This window comes from Oncorhynchus keta, chromosome 2 (assembly GCF_023373465.1).
Source record: "Oncorhynchus keta strain PuntledgeMale-10-30-2019 chromosome 2, Oket_V2, whole genome shotgun sequence".
NCBI classification, from domain to species: Eukaryota; Metazoa; Chordata; class Actinopteri; order Salmoniformes; family Salmonidae; genus Oncorhynchus; species Oncorhynchus keta.
In genome coordinates, this window is record NC_068422.1 from 38,028,802 (window position 1) to 38,048,775 (window position 19,974).

The 19,974-nt window shown below is 40.4% G+C and overlaps 1 protein-coding gene across 4 annotated transcripts in view; it reads right to left on the reverse strand.

Annotated features, from left to right (window-relative positions):
* Nucleotides 1-251: 251 nt before the first annotated feature.
* The window catches only part of LOC118400130 (gamma-adducin-like), a 32,942-nt gene continuing 13,219 nt past the window's right edge, over nucleotides 252-19,974 (reverse strand). For all 4 annotated transcript variants that reach the window (XM_035796659.2, XM_052476414.1, XM_052476393.1 and 1 more), the window contains exons 3-15: nucleotides 17,644-17,788; nucleotides 12,097-12,248; nucleotides 11,233-11,313; nucleotides 10,568-10,717; nucleotides 10,150-10,293; nucleotides 9,777-9,875; nucleotides 8,713-8,886; nucleotides 7,270-7,530; nucleotides 5,348-5,464; nucleotides 4,964-5,053; nucleotides 4,584-4,707; nucleotides 4,275-4,364; nucleotides 252-4,049 (exon numbers count right to left, since the gene is read on the reverse strand). In XM_035796659.2, the coding sequence (XP_035652552.1) occupies nucleotides 3,817-4,049; nucleotides 4,275-4,364; nucleotides 4,584-4,707; nucleotides 4,964-5,053; nucleotides 5,348-5,464; nucleotides 7,270-7,530; nucleotides 8,713-8,886; nucleotides 9,777-9,875; nucleotides 10,150-10,293; nucleotides 10,568-10,717; nucleotides 11,233-11,313; nucleotides 12,097-12,248; nucleotides 17,644-17,788 (1,860 nt within the window). In that variant the 3' untranslated portion in view covers nucleotides 252-3,816. The remainder of the gene's footprint in view (nucleotides 4,050-4,274; nucleotides 4,365-4,583; nucleotides 4,708-4,963; nucleotides 5,054-5,347; nucleotides 5,465-7,269; nucleotides 7,531-8,712; nucleotides 8,887-9,776; nucleotides 9,876-10,149; nucleotides 10,294-10,567; nucleotides 10,718-11,232; nucleotides 11,314-12,096; nucleotides 12,249-17,643; nucleotides 17,789-19,974) is intronic.

Below are 19,974 nucleotides of genomic sequence, written 5' to 3' on the forward strand. Positions count from 1 at the left end.
CATCTTTATACATGACCCTAAAGGTGAATGGATGTTAATTGCATAATTAACTCAGGAACCACACCTGTGTGGAATCACTTGCTTTCAATATACTTTGTATCCCTCGTTTACTCAAGTGTTTCCATTATTTTGGCAGTTACATGTATGTCAATGTTTGTTGCATGATTTAATGACATAGGAATGCAAAACGATTTAAAAGATTGTAAGCAACACTATGTTTCAATCAACCTTGGTAAAATAATACAATCATGTAAACACACGGTTTTTATTACATATGGTGAAATGTAATCTCATAAGGAATGTAATGAAAAGCTATGAAGCTGCTATACAGAGCACACATTACAAAAGCTCAGTCAATACAAAATCAATTCAAACAAAATAAGCATTAGTAATACAAGTTAACTGGGACTGTGAACATGATATACTGGGTATATTCAATTCAGTTAGCTTGTGATACTTAATTTCTTGTATTTTACCGACTTCTTTTCTCCTCAATTTCAATCTTGTCTCATTGCTGCAACTCCCCAACGGGCTTGGGAGGCGAGGGTCAAGTCATTAAAAACATTGTTCCCTTTATTTAACTAGGCAAGTCGGTTAAGAACAAATTCTTATTTACAATGATGGCCTAGCCCGGCCAAAAATGTATGACGCTGGGCCAATTGTGCGCCGCCTTTTGGAACTACCGATCACAGCCGGTTGTGATACCGCCTGGGATCGAACCCGGGTCTGTAGTGACACCTCTAGCTCTGCGATGCAGTGACTTAGACCGCTGCGCCACTCGGGAGGCATGCTCATAATACTTTAACAGAGCATAAACTGACAAGCATAAAAACATGCAACATAAATGTTAAAGCAACCGTTGCAAATTAATCAACCTTAATTTCAGTATTGCATTTAAAACTGCTTCACAAAACGTAGTATCTACAAAGGAAAACCAAGTTTCTCCCTTTGGATCGAAGAAAATCATTCACATTGCTAACTGGGATAAATCCTCGATTTATATCGTCTCTGGATGTTTGACTTTGTCTTCAGTTTAACTCTGGTCCAGAGAACAGCTTTTTATAACATATTGCTATTAACCTGCCATAAGGCCATACAAATGTAATTAAATATTTTTGAAAAGTGAGAAGAGTGAGCAAACCTTATTAAGCAATCTTAGTTCAACAACCTAGTGACAAAATCAAGACATTTAAGCCTCTTGGGGAGGCAAATAGAGGCATAGTTTAACCATAACCATAATCTTGCATTTCTTTCTTAATTTTGGGGGAAATGGTAACATTAAACATTTTATTACTTTTGTATGGCCAACTTTCAAATTATCTATCAAAATACTGTCTTAACAAATCTTTCACATACACAACACATTCATAATACATTTTATAATCTGATAAAGGCCTATTTCATATCTTTACATTTGTAATTTAGCATTCAGTAGTGATATCCATGCCAAGATATCAGTGAATGCGGTAAAAAAAAAGGATTCAGCAGTATTGAGCTCATTTCGATTGGAGATTTTTCAAATCTTCACACTTTCAGTTCATTTTGTCACAATAATGAAGAAGTAGCAACCACTAAAATAATATCACTGGCATAAATAAAAGTTTCTGAAAAACATACCCAGCTAAAATCGCCTTCTCTGTCTTACATTGTTAAAAGTATTATTTTATCGTACAATTATTATTAAGAAGACATGGAGTGTATATCAAAATGTTAACCAATAACTGAATAATTATAAACACTACTACAACCCATACTTTAGCCTACTTTATATCAACTAAAACTAAGACAGCACTATTATGAATAGGCCCAGATAAAAACGAACCACACTCCTTAAGGCTTGACCTCATATACAGTTGAAGTCAGAAGTTTACATACACTTTAGCCAAATACATTTAAACACTTTAGCCAAATACATTTAAACTCAGTTTTTCACAATTCCTGACATTTAATCCTAGAAAGAATTCCTGTCTTAGGTCAGTTAGGATCACCACATTATTTGAAGAATGTGAAATGTCAGAGTAATAGTAGAGAGAGTGATTTATTTCAGATTCTATTTATTTCGTCACATTCCCAGTGGGTCAGAAGTTTACATACACTCAATTAGTATTTGGTAGCATTGCCTTTAAATTGTTTAACTTGGGTCAAACATTTAGTGTAGCCTTCCACAAGCTTCCCACAATACGTTGGGTGAATTTTGGCCCATTCCTCCTGACAGAGCTGGTATAACTGAGTCAGGTTTGTAGGCCTCCTTGCTCACACACGCTTTTTCAGTTCTGCCCACAAATTGTCTTTAGGATTGAGGGCAGGGCTTTGTGATGGCCACTCCAATACCTTGTCCTTAAGCCATTTTGCCACAACTTTGGAAGTATGCTTGGGGTCATTGTCCATTTGGAAGACCCATTTGCAACCAAGCTTTAAATTCCTGACTGATGTCTTGATGTATCCACATAATTTTCTTTCCTCACAATGCCATCTATTTTGTGAAGTGCACCAGCCCTCCTGCAGCAAAGCACCCCCACAACATGATGCTGCCACCCCCATGCTTCACGGTTGGAATGGTGTTTTTTGGCTTGCAAGCCTCCCCCCTTTTCCTCCAAACATAATGATGGTCATTTTGGACAAACAGTTCTATTTTCGTTTATCAGACCAGAGGACATTTCTCCAAAAAGTACAATATTTGTTGCCATGTGCAGTTGCAAACCGTAGTCTGTTTTTTTATTTTTTATGGCGGATTTGGAGCAGTGGCTTCTTTGCTGAGCGGCCTTTCAGATTATGTCGATATAGGACTCGTTTTATTGTGGATATAGATACTTTTGTACTTGCTTCCTCCAACATCTTCACAAGGTCCTTTGCTGTTGTTCTGGGATTGATTTGCACTTTTCGCACCAAAGTATGTTAATCTCTAGGAGACAGAACACGTCTCCTTCCTGAGCAGTATGACGGCTGCGTGGTCCCATGGTGTTTATACTTGCGTACTATTGTTTGTACAGATGAACGTGGTACCTTCAGGCGTTTGGAAATTGCTCCCAAGAACGAACCAGACTTGAGGAGGTCTACCATTTTTTTTCTGAGGTCTTGGCTGATTTCTTTTGATTCTCCCATGATGTCAAGCAAAGAGGAATTGAGTTTGAAGGTAGGCCTTGAAATACATCCACAGGTACACCTCCAACTGACTAAAATTATGTAAATTAGCCTATCAGAAGCTTCTAAAGGCATGACATAATTTTCTGGAATTTTCTCAGCTGTTTGATTGGCACAGTCAACTTAGTGTATGTAGACTTCTGACCCACTGGAATTGTGATCCAGTGAATTATAAATTAAATAATCTGTCTGTAAACAATTGTTGGAAAAATGACTTGTGTCATGCACAACATAGATGACGTTTATATGTGTCACCTTCATCTATGGCCTACTGTTCAATGATGAGCTGAATTTAAAAAAGTTTCTGACCACAAATACATAGCAGGCAATGTGGTATTTCAGTAAGAGTTTCATCTTTTAAAGAATGAGGTTCTGTATCTGCACAGTATATTATAATTGATTTGTATTACAGAATTGCGAATTGGCTACAGTACTAAGAACAATGCAGCTGATATACTACATGTTCAACCCATCATGCCTGGAGCCCTCAGAGGAAGTGATTGAGTAATAAGGAGATTGTAATAACAGGCTTATTGTTACAGTTGCTCCTTCCCAAAAGCTGGAGATCTATTAAGATCTTAGTGACTCATACATTTCCTCTAAGGAACACATCTCATCCCATGAGCTCATCTCATACCAAATAAGCTGACATGTCATTCCTCAGTGTGTCTCCCTCTAGGCCTCAGCCTTCTCCTTTTTACAATTCATTTTAAGGAAGGAGGGAGTGCGAAACTTATTTTTCTTCTTGGGGGACTTGGTTTGGCTGTCAGGGGTCTCATCTCCCCCTGATTTCTCTGAGGTTATGGATATTTCAACCGTTTCTGTGGTGCTTATACTGAGCTTGGATACTTTGATGTTTAGTTTCTCTTCCAGTTCTTCCATATAATCTTTCCCATTGGGTATGATCTCTGTTAATGGGAAGAAACCAAGTCAGTGAGGAAAGATGGGAGCTTGTAGAAAAGTGTAAAACTGCAGGAAGAATGAAGATGACCATTTTGTCTATAGTGCACCCTTTCCATAACTCCAAAAAATTTGAACGAAATAAAAGGTTTATGAGAAGGATTTAGGAATTCATCTTCTCATGGAAACTTTATTGGACACACCGGTCTTGCGCCTTTCTTATGAAATACTACCTTTGGCAGGAGACATGAGTGGAGACAGGGACAGTGAGATGGTGGAATCGTCAAATGTTGTCATCTCATCTGCATCTGTGATATCAGCATCTGCAAGTTCAAGGGTTATCAATAGGGCCTGGAGTTTTCCTGACCATGTGACCTGGCCAGATAAAACATTGGTCCCTAGTCATCACAGATTCAGCAACACAAATACAGTAGCAGCACTGTAGATAACAGAGGTGAGAATTACATGAAATGTTGATGAAGTGAGTGTTCTACATCATGATGACAGTGTTGATATTTGTATTGGATAGGGGAGAATCGTACCATCCTGGCAAAACTGCCTTCGCTCCACAACGCTCTTATACTCTTCTAGCACCTTCTCTGTCAGCTCACTGAAGGGGTTGGGAGGAAGAGAGCGCATCTGCTCCTCATCCTCAATGATAAAGGCCTGAGGGGAGAGAGATACAGAACAATGGGGTTAAACTTAACTGCTATACATACTGCTAAGTGACTAATGAGCAAATGCCCAGTCAAACCTTAAACCAATGGGAAGGTCCATACCAGTGAGCTCCAACCCAACTATGTCACTGAATACAATATAAGGATGGACCAATGAAGACCCACATTACAGTCTTCTGATCATGACCGTCATGGAACTCACCACCATATCATGTTAGTGTTGTGAAGCTGACCCAAGTACTTACTGGTCCTGGTATGGTGTCCACAACGATGCCAGCTAGAAGATGGGACTTTGGTCCTGGAGTCATGTGATCAACAGTGTTCTGTTGCCTTATCTAAAATACAGATTTCCATTACAAATTCTTTTAAGTTCTGTTAAGCATCCATAAAAATGTATACAAATGCTTCATGACTGATTGAACCACCCAGTTGTCATGCCAGAGGGAGACAGGCTTCATCCTATAGGTCACTGCAATCCACACTCATTTGCTTGGGAGGAGAGTTCAATAGTACCTCCTTTACAATGTGTGTAGCAAATGGTCAAGCTGTTGAACTCAAAATGTATCCCAGCCCAATGTCTGAACATGTCAATAAGGAACATGATTAGAGAACATGATATTCTAGCTCACCCGGTTCCTCTTCTCCAGAACATCAGTGGGGTTTGTATTAAGGGGAACAAACTGGTTGGGGTCCTCGATCTTTATGGAGGTGCCAGTGCCATTGCTGGTCTCTTCAGATTTCATCCACTGAAAGGAAAGATACTGGTTTAATAAAGATACTTCAGTCTAGAGCTTATTAAATCATTTTTGCTGAAAGGTGAATTTATTTCCTAGTGTCTGGTGGAAAGCAGACTGAACCAGGTTTTCCACTAGGAGTTTGCCTGTGCTTAGCGCCATTCAGTTTATAATTTATCCTGAAAAACTCTCCAGTCCTTAACAATTACAAGCATACCCATAACATGATGCAGCCACTACTATGCTTGAAAATATGGAGAGTGGTACTCAGTAATGTGTTCTATTGGATTTGCCCCAAACAACACTTTGTATTCAAGACAAAAATATCATTCATTTGCCACATTTTTTTGCTGTATTACTTTAGTGCCTTGTTGCAAACAGAATGCATGTTTGGAATGTTTTTATTCTGTACATGCTTCTTCTTTTCACTCTGTCAATTAGGTTAGTATTGTGGAGTAACTACAATGTTGTTGATCCATCCTCAATTCTCTTATCACAGCCATTCAATTATTTAACCTTCACCATTGGCCTCATGGTGAAATCCCTGAGCCATTTCCTTCCTCTCCGGCCACTGAGTTAGGAACGACACCTGTATCTTTGTAGTGACTGGGTGTATTGATACACCATCCAAAGTGTAATTAATAACTTCATGCTCAAATGGATATTCAATGTATGTTTTTTTTACCCATCTACCAATAAGTTCCAGTTTTTGCTAGGCAGTGGTAAACCTCCCTGGTCTTTGTGGTTGAATCTGTGTTTGAAATGCATTGCTCGACTGAGGGACCTTACATATAATTGTGTGGGGTACAGAGACGAGTTAGTAATTAAAAAATCATGTTAAACACCATTATTGCACACAGAGTGAGTCCATGTAACTTATTATTCAACTTGTTTTTACTCCTGAACTTATTGCAATACTTATTGACTCAAGACATTTCAGCTTTTCAATTTATGAATTTGTAAACATTTCTCGAAACATAATTCCACTTTGACATTTTTGTGGTATTGTGTGTAGGCCCGTGACCAAAAATCTTAATTAAATCCATTTTAAATTCGGTCTGTTACACAACAAAATGGAGAAAAAAAGGGATGTGAATACTTTCCTCAAAATAATCAGAATTGATCCAAGATCACTCAAGAGATGTCCTTAATTTTGACGTTTTTGCAGAGGTCTTAGTCGCAAATGTGTATGAAAATGATTAATCTCTTGTTGAATGGCAGCAAACACTTCATTGAATAATACTGTTCAAATCAAATTTGTCACACACCTTACCGTGAAATGCTTACGAGCCCTTAACCATCAATGCAGAGTTTTTAAAAAGTAAGACAAATCTGCTAAATAACCTAAAGGAAAAAATGTTAACACAAAAATAACAATAAAGAGTATATATACAAAGGGTACCGGGTCAATGTGCAGGGGTAGTCGGGGTAGTGGAGATAATATGTACATGTCGGTAGGGGTAAAGTGACTATGCATAGATAATAAACAAAGAGTAGCAGCAGCTTGACCAATTGTTGACCAATCACAAAACGAACAAAAATGTCACAAAACGTCTTCATAATATATGCACAAACTGTTCCGGGTGGGAAGCATGCGGACACCTTTAGAAGATGTTATGTAGGGAAATATGTTTCATACATGTAGTTATACAAGATTCCACAAGAGGGCAGGCTAACCTACAACATGTGATATTGCATCTCTGCTATAGGAAGACATATTGTCAGGTGGAAGCAATAGAGGTGCAATACTGCATGTACACAATGTAGTCAACTGGTACACAAGGTAGATTGAAGAAGACTGGTTTATAGCAGCTCACCATGGTCTTGGTTCTGGGGCTACACTCTCCACTGAGTGAGCGTTCAGGCACATTGACCTTCAGGTAGCTGTTGGGAGAGTTGAGCCAGCGCGCCCTCTCCCTCTGCTGTTTCTGCACCAGGAAGTTAAAGGGGTTTCTCTGACCCAGATCACTGTCCTGCAAGGGGACAGTGTAGACCGTGGCAGGAATCTCCACATCATTTTTGGTCCGAATCTTTTCCCTCACTATTGGGTGGTGGTACGTATAGCCTGTACGGTAACCCTAGCAACACAGAGAGACAATGTTTCAGTCCACCTGTCAAAATGGATTCCACGAAAACTCGGACACCTGTTATCCATCAACTGTAAAGTCTCTGTTAGTGTTGAGAATGTTTAATAGATTTTCAAGGAAAAGGTTTGTGCAACTTAATTATGCTCAAAACAAACACAAGGTGTTCTCTGTTAAGTGAATGGCCCTCGACAGCATATAAAAACAATCTCCCAAGGACACGTTTTCAAACATTGGTCCTGCAGTTTCCCATCACAAATTTGTAAGATTATTTTCATCCTTAACAATGTGAACATATACTTCATATCAGTGACTAAAGCCTGTGGTTTAAGGGGATCCTAGACCACCCAATGTTTAGCCTCCATTTGTTGGAACACTTTGTACAGTACATATAAACAACACTTTCAAAAGTGCCTGATTTCATAGGGAATGGATCACGCCTGGTAACACAGTGCAGTTGGCAGGGGAACTGTTGTTAGGGACACATCAAAGAAAAGGGGGGATCGCAAACCCCAAACCCAACCATGTTGAGCGGAACCCAGGGAGTGTGTTGAGTTTTCCAGTCAATTGACTCTGAATGATTGTGTGGTCTGTGCTCTTAACTCCACACAGCATGGCCTGGCACCTGGAATCCATGATGGGGGAGGCGGGCTATGATCACACAGAGCTGTACAAGCTAACACAGCTGTAGCCTACACCAGCCCCAGTCCCCAGCAAGTGGCATGTCATCAGTAGATTCAATAGAGAGATCAGGCTTGCTCATTGTCTGCTGTGGCCACAGAATGTGTCTGGCCCTAGTCATTACCAGGGTTGTTGAGATAGTATTGTTTAAAGGGGAAGCCCGTTGAACATCACACAGTTATCTACAGTGGAGGCTAAACACAGACCCATCGCTAACAAACAGCGTGATAGCTACAGGCTAAGATTAGATGCTCATCTTTGATAAACACGCAACGGTCTTTAATAAGGCACATTGGGACAAAAAAAATGGTGCATTAGTTCAAGGAGCTACAGCTGGCCTTGATGATCCCCCCATGTTTGATTCACGAGTTAAAAATACTACTTTCCGGTTGGGATTATGATGTCAATATATTCACACACATCCTCAGGATGTGCATGGGAGAGGAAACCCAAAGCATTGTGGGAAAGGTCAGGTATAATGGTCAGGTCACCTACCAGGTTGTCCAGCATCCTCATGAGCGACTCAAACTCTGCCTCGCCCACTTTCCACTTGATTTCGCTGTCCACGGTGACCCCAGCAGCAGCCACTCCATGGGTCAGGGGCTTGAACCTCTCCCTGTCCAGGAGCACCAGGTTCTCTACTCCTGCAGAGCACCGCAGAGCACTGACCTGAATGACCACATCAAAAACACATATAGTCAAGGTCCGGATTTTTTTCTGACCATTTGAATTCACCAGGTTAACCGAATAAAGAGTCAAGTCTAAAATTGGCTATTATAGTGACAATATGAGGTAAAATGTGTCACGAGGCATCACTAGAGTGTAGTAAAGAAAACAGAGGAATGACCACACATGGAATAACCTGCTCAATGGATAAACCAACACTATCCCAGACACATTTTTATTTTACTAGGCACGTCAGTTAAGAACAAATTCTTATGTACAATGGCGGCCTACCCTGGCCAAGCCCTCCCCTAACTCGGACGACGCTGGGCCAATTGCGTGCCGCCCTATGGGACTCCCGATCACGGCCGGTTGTGATACGGTGCCTCTAGCTCTGAGATGCAGTGCCATAGATTGCTGCGCCACTCATATGATGATAAGAGAACACATTATTTGTCTGCTCCACATAGAGCTATGAGTTACATGGGGACTCAACCAAGTCCTAGAACACTAAACTCCACCTGGTGCCGTTTGAGAACAGTGGTTTTAATCACACATAGAGTATTTGATTTAGCTTTGTTTTAACAGATGTTTGACTTCTTACTTGTTTCTCTCTCACACAGGGAATGTAACACAATATCATTCAATTGAAAAATGACCAACACCAAGTTTGATTTGTTTCCAAAAACCTGGGAGCATTTTTATTCACATTTAATACATGCTGGTGGGTTTAGACCACACACGTTTACTGAGGCAAAGTAAACACGCATATATCTTGGATTGCAGCACGCCAACATCCTATTTCCGAGGTAAGAAAAAAGAAATAGCAGTGAACTATTCCATGACCTACACAATAATGTGGTAGAAAAGGTGTGGCTGATGAATTCAAGTGTTACCTGGATTTCACAAGCCTGCTGTGAGTGGTAAATGTAGTGGAAAGCCTCCTCTATCGTCTCCCCCAGAGCAACCAGGCCATGGTTCCTCAGAACAAGCACCTACAAAATGATTAAGCGTGGGATAACAACATCAAAAAAGGCCATATGGATGCAGAAGTAAATACAAAGACATGAAAGGCAAAGCAGTTTAGCAAGTGGATACGACTTCTTGTAATGTGAAAATGCATTTTAAATGCTCTTATACCTGTGTAGAAAGAGTAATTACTACAGTAACAGAACAATTTGACTAAACGCATTAAATGTTCTGTTTCTATGTTTGGCACACACGACAGTGAGCCTGTTGTTGTTAAGGAAACCCATCATTCTGCGCTACCTTGGCAGTGGGCCCTAGAGCTTTCTGGAACTCCACCTTCTCTTCTTGATCATCCAGACAGCCTTGGTAACCGAAGTACGCAACATCGCCCAGAACCAGAGCCTCTTGGGAAATGGGCAGGATGCCACATTTCATCGAGGACACCTGTGAGTTCAGGATAAAAGCAACCGTGGCTATGCTGTGTCACCAACAACTAACAAAAGTTATTTCCGGCTAGTAAAACATCAGACAACTATAAACTAGTAACTATGAACTTTAGAAGGCAACAGCACAATTACATTAGGTGCACTTAGTGTATATACAATAATGAAACAAAGATGAGATGGTAAAGATGGTAAATACACTTCCAGAGGTTGCTCTTCATTCAGTCATGAAGGGACATGGCCACTCATTGAGCTTTAGTTTAAAGTGTACTCACAGCAGCAGTGGCAGAGGTGTGGATGTGTATGATACACCTGACGTCAGGGCGCATGGAATAGACAGCAGCGTGAGGGCTGAAGCCAGAGTGGTCCACCTCCAGGTGGGTGGATCCCTGGTCGACAACATCACCAATCATGTTCACTTTCACCTGGAAACAGACCAGGACACAACACCTCTAGGTCTACTATGGCAGCAAGATACTGAGTCGGATACAAAGTCACACTAATGTATTGGGTATTATTCCAACTCATTGTGCTGTTACTCACTGTATTCAGTTATTATGATTATATTGCAAGAGGAATCTAGTTATCCTTCTATTGGGACTTCCATCAATACTGTATTACGGCATCTACATGCTGACAACAAACTAGAAAGCATCCATTCAACACAATTGTCAATTCTCCTTGACCCCTTGCTGAAGTAGTGAGGCATGTCTCTCAGCACAGCCAGGGTCTGTTTGAGTGGCTGGCCATTGATTATGAGGCCCTGTCAATAGTCTGAACACATATTCTGCACAATTCACACATCTGAATAGGGTTGTTTTGTATTGTTAATGATTGTGTTGTTCACCCACTGGAGAGATAAGCACAAGCTGTTATTTTCTCGGGGCGTTCTAAGCCATGTGTATCTGGAATATGAAAGCGCATGGACCATTATACCTACCAGACTGCCAGCCGTCACTTCAGTGAAAGAGAGCCCTTGTGGGATGATAAGAACATGGTCTTGTTCTTTGCTAACCCGGACCTGTACAAGGAAAAGGAAAACGTATATAACAAGCAAATGTCAAAAGGCATGCATTGCCAAGAGCAACATTGTACCAGCTAGATCATTTGCTACTGGATATAGACAATTATCAAGATAAAAATGACTATTTATACTTTAACAATGCTTGCCAATTGCAAAAATAGAATGTGTCTTGGGTGACTGAGCACTCCATGTGTCATTATGACGTGCCTACAGTACTCAAGATTCATACTGTGCTTATGAGTCTAGTGGTTAGGGCGTTGGGCCAGTAATTGAGAGGTTGCTGGATCGAATTCCCAAGCTGACAAAGGTAAAAATCCGTTGTTCTGCCCCTGAGCAAGGCAGTTAACCCACTGTTCCCCAGGCGCCCGAAGACATGGATGCCGATTATGGCAGCCCCCCGCTCATCTCTGATTCAGAGACTTTATAAAGGGCATTCGACAAAACGGAACCCTAATCTTTTACAACCACTTCAACAGTGACTGTTGGTTTATAAAGAGAAGGTGCTGCCTCCACCTCAAAGCCATTATGTTTTCATTTCCTAACAGCTTCAGTAAACATTCCTAGTGTTTTTAAAACACTATACTACTGTATAAATACTATAGTATTCACTGTAGTATACTGTAGCCCCTGCGCACCTCTCTGATTCAGAGGGGTTGCGTTAAATGCGGAAGACACATTTCAGTTGAATGCATTCAGTTGTACAACTGACTAGGTATCCCCCTTTCCTTGATGCTACATTAAGTTGCTATAATACATTTTTTTTATGTGCGTTCTACTCACAGTAACGTATGAGCTGGTGAAATGGGCCCAGCTGAAAAGGTCCACCAGTCTGTAGACACTGGCTAGCTTACAACGACACTGTTTCTCCCCTTTGGTAAAGGATGGAGACTCTTCCCCATAGAGGTCATTGACTGGGGCGACCATCCCTGTGCCTGGAGAGAAAACGCATTGCATTCATGGTGAACTGATGTGACCGAGAGCACAGTCACTAACACCCTACAGCCTTCGTGACAAGCACCACAAATGTCTAAACGGCCACCTTTGTTCAAACTAAACAAGCTAAACCATTCATAATACTTCAGAGATATAACATTTATGAATGTTCATGAAACAAGAGCTTTCTTCATGTTCACGTTGTATTATAACATGGTCAATGGAATTAGCTTTCTCCATGACTACTCGTTCAACACGAACAGCTCTTAAAAATGTTCTGCAGCTCTCTTTTCAAGTTCCTCTAACCACATTTAGCTCAAACGATTGCTATAAAAATTACTTTCTCATTAAATCACTACATCTCAGCATTCCTTGCTTAACTTTTGGATCACAATAGTGCTGTTCTCAGAAGTATATATTTTTTGGCTTTATACTTTAAAGGGCATTGAACAAAACGGAACCCTAATCTTCTACAACCACTTCAACAGTGACGGTTTCTAAAGAGACAGTGCTGCCTCCACCTCAAAGCCATAAGAGACAACCGTTATGTTTACATTTCCTAACAGTTTCAGTAAACATTTCTAGTGTTTTTTAAAACACTATACTACGGTATAATTACTATAGTATTCACTGTAGTGTTTTTACGGACTAAAGTCAGCAAAACCACTACAGGCAATACTGTAGTATTTACTGCAGTATACTGTAGTATTTACAGTTAAATATGCACTATGCAGAAATGGCTCTGGTTGCTAAAATTCTAACAGTTTGCCTAATTTCAAGCAAGTATACTGCTTGCAAGTATAGTGTAGAGAATCACTGTACCACCTAAACCGCTGCGAAATATATTTTCCATAACCAAAAAGATTGGATTTTCATGTTTGAAGCCGGTGTTAAAAAATGAAAGTAAATAAGGCAAAAATGAAACGTAAGACCGGGAAGCATAAATATAGCGCACATAGAACAGATCTATCACTTATTAGACTTGCTTTTAATGAGTGACAGATCTATGACTAAATTTCTATGTGGATTTGGTCAAGTTGCTCAAAAAGTTGCATATTGCAGCTTTAACAATAGTATACAGTATATTATGAAAATATTGAGACGCCTTGACTTTTTCCACATTTTGTTACATTACAGCCTTGTTCTAAAATGAATTAAATTGGGTATTTAATCAATTTTTCAATCTACACACAATACCCCATAATGTCATAGCAAAAACAGTTTTTTTGATTTATGTACATTTATCAAATAAAAACTGAAATATTACATTTACATAAGCATTCAGAACCTTTACTCAGTACTTTGTTGAAGCACCTTCGGCAGCGATTACAGCCTTGAGTCTTCTTGGGTATGACGCTACAATCTTGGCACACTTGTATTTGGGGAGTTTCTCCCATTCTTCTCTGCAGATCCTCTCAAACACTTTCAGGTTGAATGGGGAGCGTCGCTGCACAGCTATTTTCAGGTCTCTCCAGAGATGTTCGGTCGGGTTCAAGTCCGGGCTCTGGCTGGGCCACTCGGACATTCAGAGACTTGTCCCGAAGCCACTCCAGTGTTGTCTTGACTGTGTGCTTAGGGTCGTTGTCCTATTGGAAGGTGAACCTTCTCCCCAGTCTGAGGTCCTGAGCGCTCTGGAGCAGGTTTCATCAAGGATCTGTCTGTACATTGCTACGTTCATCTTTCCCTCGATCCTGACTAGAGGTCGGCCGATAAATTAGGGCCAATTTTAAGTTTTCATAACAATCAGTAATCAGCCTTTTTGGATGCCGATTATGGCCGATTACATTGCAATCCTCGAGGAAACTGCGTGACAAGATGACCACCTGTTACGCGAGTGCAGCAAGGAGCCAAGGTAAGTTGCTAGCGAGCATTAAACTTATTTTATAAAAAACAATCAATCAATCTTCACATAATCACGAGTTAACCTAGTAATATCATCAACCATGTGTAGTTACCTAGCTTGTCCTGCATTGCATATAATCAATGCGGTGGCTGTTAGTTTATCATCGAATCACAGCCTACTTCATCTTCACCAAACGGGTGATAATTTAACAAAAGCGCATTGCTGAAAAAAGCACAATCTTTGCACAAATGTACCTAGCCATAAACATCAATGCCTTTCTTAAATTAATACACAGAAGTATAGATGTTTAAACCTGCATATTTTGTTAAAATAAATGCATGTTAGCAGGCAATATTAATTAGGGAAATTTGTGTCACTTCTCTTATGTTCAGTGCAAGCAGTCAGGGTATATGCAACAGTTTGGGCCGGCAGGCTCGTTGCGAACTAATTTGCCTGAATTTTACATAATTATCACATAACAGTGAAGGTTGTGCAATGTAACAGCAATATTTAGACTTCGGGTTACCACTTCGGGTTGCCTCCCTGCCGCTGAAAAACATCCCAATAGCATGATGCTGCCACCACCATGCTTCACCGTAGGGATGGTGCCAGGTTTCCTCCAGACGTGACGCTTGGCGTTCAAGCCAAAGAGTTCAATCTTGTTTTCAGCAGACCAGAGAATCTGGTTTCTCATGGTCTGAGAGTCCTTTAGGGTCCTTTTGGCAAACTCCAAGCGGGCTGTCATGTGCCTTTTAGAGGAGTGCTTTCCATCTGGCCACTCTACCATAAAGGCCTGATTGGTGCTGCAGAGATGGTTGTTCTTCTGGAAGACTCTCCCATTTCCACAGAGGAACTCTGAAGCTCACTCAGAGTGATCATCGGGTTCTTGGTCACCTACCTTGGTCAACTACCTGTTCTTGGTCACCTACCTTCTCCCCCGAATTCCTGGTTTGGCCGGGCAGCCAGTTCTAGGAAAAGTATTGGTGGTTCCAAACTTCTTCCATTTAAGAACAATGGAGGCCACCGTGTTCTTTGGGGACCTTCAATGCTGCAGAAATGTTTTGGTACCCTTCACCAGATCTGTGCCTCGACACAATCCTGTCTCGGCACTCTAAAAAAAATTCATTCGATCTCATGGCTTGGTTTTGGCTCTGACATGCACTGTCAACTGTGGAACCTTATATAGACAGGTGTGTGCCTTTCCAAATCATGTCTGAATAAAGTGCCTATAAGAACATCCAATAGTCAAAGGTTAATGAAATACAAATGGTATAGAGAGAAATAGTCCTATAATAACTACAACCTAAAACTTCTTACCTGGGAATATTGAGGACCCATGTTAAAGGGAACCACCAGCTTTCATATGTTCTCATGTTCTGAGCAAGGAGCTTAAACGTTAGCTTTCTTACATGGCACATATTGCACTTTTACTTTCTTCTCCAACACTTCGTTTTTGCATTATTTAAACCAAATTGAAAATGTTTCATTATTTATTTGAGGCTAAATTGATTTTATTGATGTATTATATTCAGTTAAAATAAGTGTTCATTCAGTATTGTTGTAATTGTCATTATTACAAATAAATAAACCGATTATTCGTATCGGCTTTTTTGGTCCTCCAATAATCGGTATCAGTATCGGTGTTGAAAAATCATAAATCGGTCGACCTCTAGTCTGAATACTTACAGTTGAAGCCGGAGGTTTACATACAATTAGGTTGGAGTCATTAAAAGTAGTTTTTCAACCACTCCAAGAATTTCTTGTTAACAAACTATAGTTTTGGCAAGTCGGTTAGGACATCTACTTTATGCATGAGAAAAGTAATTTTCCCAACAATTGTTTACAGACAGATTATTTCACTGTATCACAATTCCAGTGGGTCAGAAGTTTACATACACTAAGTTGACTTTGCCTTTAAACAGCAAATTCCAGAAAATTATGCCATGGCCTAAGAAGCTTCTGATAAGCTAATTGACATCATTTGAGTCATTTGGAGGTGTACATGTGGATGAATTTCAAGGCCTCTGGTCTGATGAAACAAAAATGTAACTATTTGGCCATAATGAACATCATTATGTTTGCGGGAAAAAGAGGCTTGCAAGCCGAAGAACACCATCCCAGCCGTGAAGCACGGGGGTGGCAGCATCATGTTGTGGGGGTGCTTTGCTGCAGGAGGGACGGGTGCACTTCACAAAATAGATGGCATTGTAAGGAAAGAAAATGATGTGGATATATTGAAGCAACATCTCATGACATCAGTCAGGAAGTTAAAGCTTGGTCGCAAATGGGTCTTCCAAATGGACAATGACCCCAAGCATACTTCCAAAGTTGTGGAAAAATGGCTTAAAGACAACAAAGCCAAGGTATTGGAGTGGCCATCACAAAGCCCTGACCTCAATCCTATAGAGAATTTGTGGGCAGAACTGAAAAAGCATGTGCCAGCAAGGAGGCCTACAAAACAGACTCAGTTACACCAGCTCTGTCAGGAGGAATGGGCCAAAATTCACCAAACTTATTGTGGGAAGCTTGTGGAAGGCTACCTGAAACGTTTGACCCAAGTTAAACAATTTAAAGGCAATGCTACCAAATACTAATTGAGTGTATGTAAACTTCTTACCCATTGGGAATGTGATGAAAGAAATAAAAGCTGAAATAAATAACTCAACTATTACTCTGACATTTCACATTCTTACAAAAAAGTGGTGATCCTAACTGACCCAAAACAGGGAATTATTATTAGGATTAAATGTCAGGAATTGTGAAAAACTGAGTTTGAATGTATTTGGCTAAGGTGTATGTAAACTTCCGACTTCAACTGTATGTAAATAAGCTATTTTTGTTTTTTTATTTATAATGCATGTGCAAAAATGTGTAAAAACCTGTTTTCACTTTGTCATTATGGGGTATTGTGTGTAGATTGACAAGGAACATGTTAATTGAATACATTTTCGAATAAGTCTGTAACGTAACAAAATTTGGAAAAATGGAAGCGGTCTAAATACTTTCCGAATGCACTGTAATTACTGTCGTAAAAAAAAACTGTAGTGTATATACTACAGTAATTAATTAAGTGTCTTTGCAGATTGTAGTATACTGGTGGTAAATTGTGGAATAGATACCGGCTGGAATGCGGTTTTAACCAATCAACATCCATTATTAGACCCACCCGTTTTGTAATATTCTACAGTATACTACATTTTACTACAGAATTCTATAATAAGTACTGTAGTATTCTATAGTAAACTGTAGTACTTTTTTTATGTGGACGATCTCCATTGAAAGATGGAGGGAAACATAATTGATAATCCAGACAGCTGCAATTCATTATAAAGTCCAGGAAATGTGGGCGACTTATGAGAAACATTTGGCATGTGGAATGTTGTCAACAAGTACTTGACCAGAATTTTGCTGCATAAGGGCTCTCAATGTCACAGGTTTTAGTGAATACCTTGTTCCAAAACATTGACAATGCAGAGAATCAGGATGCATCACTGAAAGACTATGCAGACCCACATGTACTCTCTCACGTGTGCACACACACTGCTACTTACTGAGAGGAGATGTGAAGGAGCCTGTCCCTCCCACAGAACTGGCCATGATCAGGTCAGCTACTTGCCTAAGAGCCAGCAGCCCTGTTGGATTACTGCCCTTAGTCATCTGATCCTGGACCAGTCCTTCCAGCTCATCCTTAAACACCTGGAAACAAAAACAATGACATATTAAAATGACTGAGTGAAAACAGTCCCAATAGTCACTGGCTTACATCTATCAATCTTTACCAGTCCAGGATAGTGGTCACTGGTCACAAAGAATAAGATGAGGGAAGGAAGTAGGGCGGAAGGCAGCCTAGTGGTTAGAAAGGTGAACCAGCAACCAGAGGGTTGCTTGGTCAAATCCCGGGTCTGCTGGGAAAAATCTCCTGGGAAGTGGGCTGGCAACTGGAGGGTTGCTGGTTTCAAATCCTAGATACCATTGAGGACCCTTAACATCCCACAACAGCTTCCTGGGTGCTCAGTGTTGCAGCCCCTGCACCTCTCCAAAAACCTGTATATGTGAGTCTTTCAGAAGGGTTGGGTTCAAAGTGGAATTCTTGTGTACAATTGACCAAGAAAGTTATCTTAATCTTACAACTTCTGGGATGGTCTACTGTTGTGTAGTTATGCAATTATTCTCACCTTGACCCTGTTCCAACTCCCTGTCTATTCAGCCATTCACACTAGGACAATGTACTTCCAGTGTACTCTCAGCCCTAAAAAAGCCCTCCTGAATTAAATCACATTAGATTCTTCTAAAACCCTCTTTGTGCCAATGTCACTAGAGGTAACTGGGAAGTATCCTTCTCATTAAGCCAGCCTATTAATTTATACCCACAGTGTCGTTGTCTTTTTGGGAAGGATACCCAAGATATACGATTCTCCTGCAAGCCTCTTTGGTGGAACGCCAGCATTCCGCCCCATCTCAGTGCGGTTCCCATGGTGATGAGCTAAGTTCCACTTGTTGGGGTCTGTTATGCAATCACAGACATGCGTGGGCTCATCTTATTTCCATGCACTTTACGGGCATGTGTTTGTTGCACCTCCTAGCAGCATCTCTAACCACATTTTACTGCTCGATTATCTATGCCTCCGATTCACAATTGCATATATGTATTTATCATGGGTGCATATAGGCAACATTTACTGCTTATACTACAAAAATAGAAGTATATATAAATATAAGTATATATATATATATACACACATATATATACACACACACACACACACACACATATACACATATATATACATATATACATACACATACAGTGCCTTGCGAAAGTATTCGGCCCCCTTGAACTTTGCGACCTTTTGCCACATTTCAGGCTTCAAACATAAAGATATAAAACTGTATATTTTTGTGAAGAATCAACAACAAGTGGGACACAATCATGAAGTGGAACGACATTTATTGGATATTTCAAACTTTTTTAACAAATCAAAAACTGAAAAATTGGGCGTGCAAAATTATTCAGCCCCCTTTACTTTCAGTGCAGCAAACTCTCCAGAAGTTCAGTGAGGATCTCTGAATGATCCAATGTTGACCTAAATGACTAATGATGATAAATACAATCCACCTGTGTGTAACCAAATCTCCGTATAAATGCACCTGCACTGTGATAGTCTCAGAGGTCCGTTAAAAGCGCAGAGAGCATCATGAAGAACAAGGAACACACCAGGCAGATCCGAGATACTGTTGTGAAGAAGTTTAAAGCCGGATTTGGATACAAAAAGATTTCCCAAGCTTTAAACATCCCAAGGAGCACTCTGCAAGCGATAATATTGAAATGGAAGGAGTATCAGACCACTGCAAATCTACCAAGAACTGGCCGTCCTTCTAAACTTTCAGCTCATACAAGGAGAAGACTGATCAGAGATGCAGCCAAGAGGCCCATGATCACTCTGGATGAACTGCAGAGATCTACAGCTGAGGTGGGAGACTCTGTCCATAGGACAACAATCAGTCGTATATTGCACAAATCTGGCCTTTATGGAAGAGTGGCAAGAAGAAAGCCATTTCTTAAAGATATCCATAAAAAAGTGTCGTTTAAAGTTTGCCACAAGCCACCTGGGAGACACACCAAACATGTGGAAGAAGGTGCTCTGGTCAGATGAAACCAAAATTGAACTTTTTGGCAACAATGCAAAACGTTATGTTTGGCGTAAAAGCAACACCCTGAACACACCATCCCCACTGTCAAACATGGTGGTGGCAGCATCATGGTTTGGGCCTGTTTTTCTTCAGCAGGGACAGGGAAGATGGTTAAAATTGATGGGAAGATGGATAGTGCCAAATACAGGACATTTCTGGAAGAAAACCTGATGGAGTCTGCAAAAGACCTG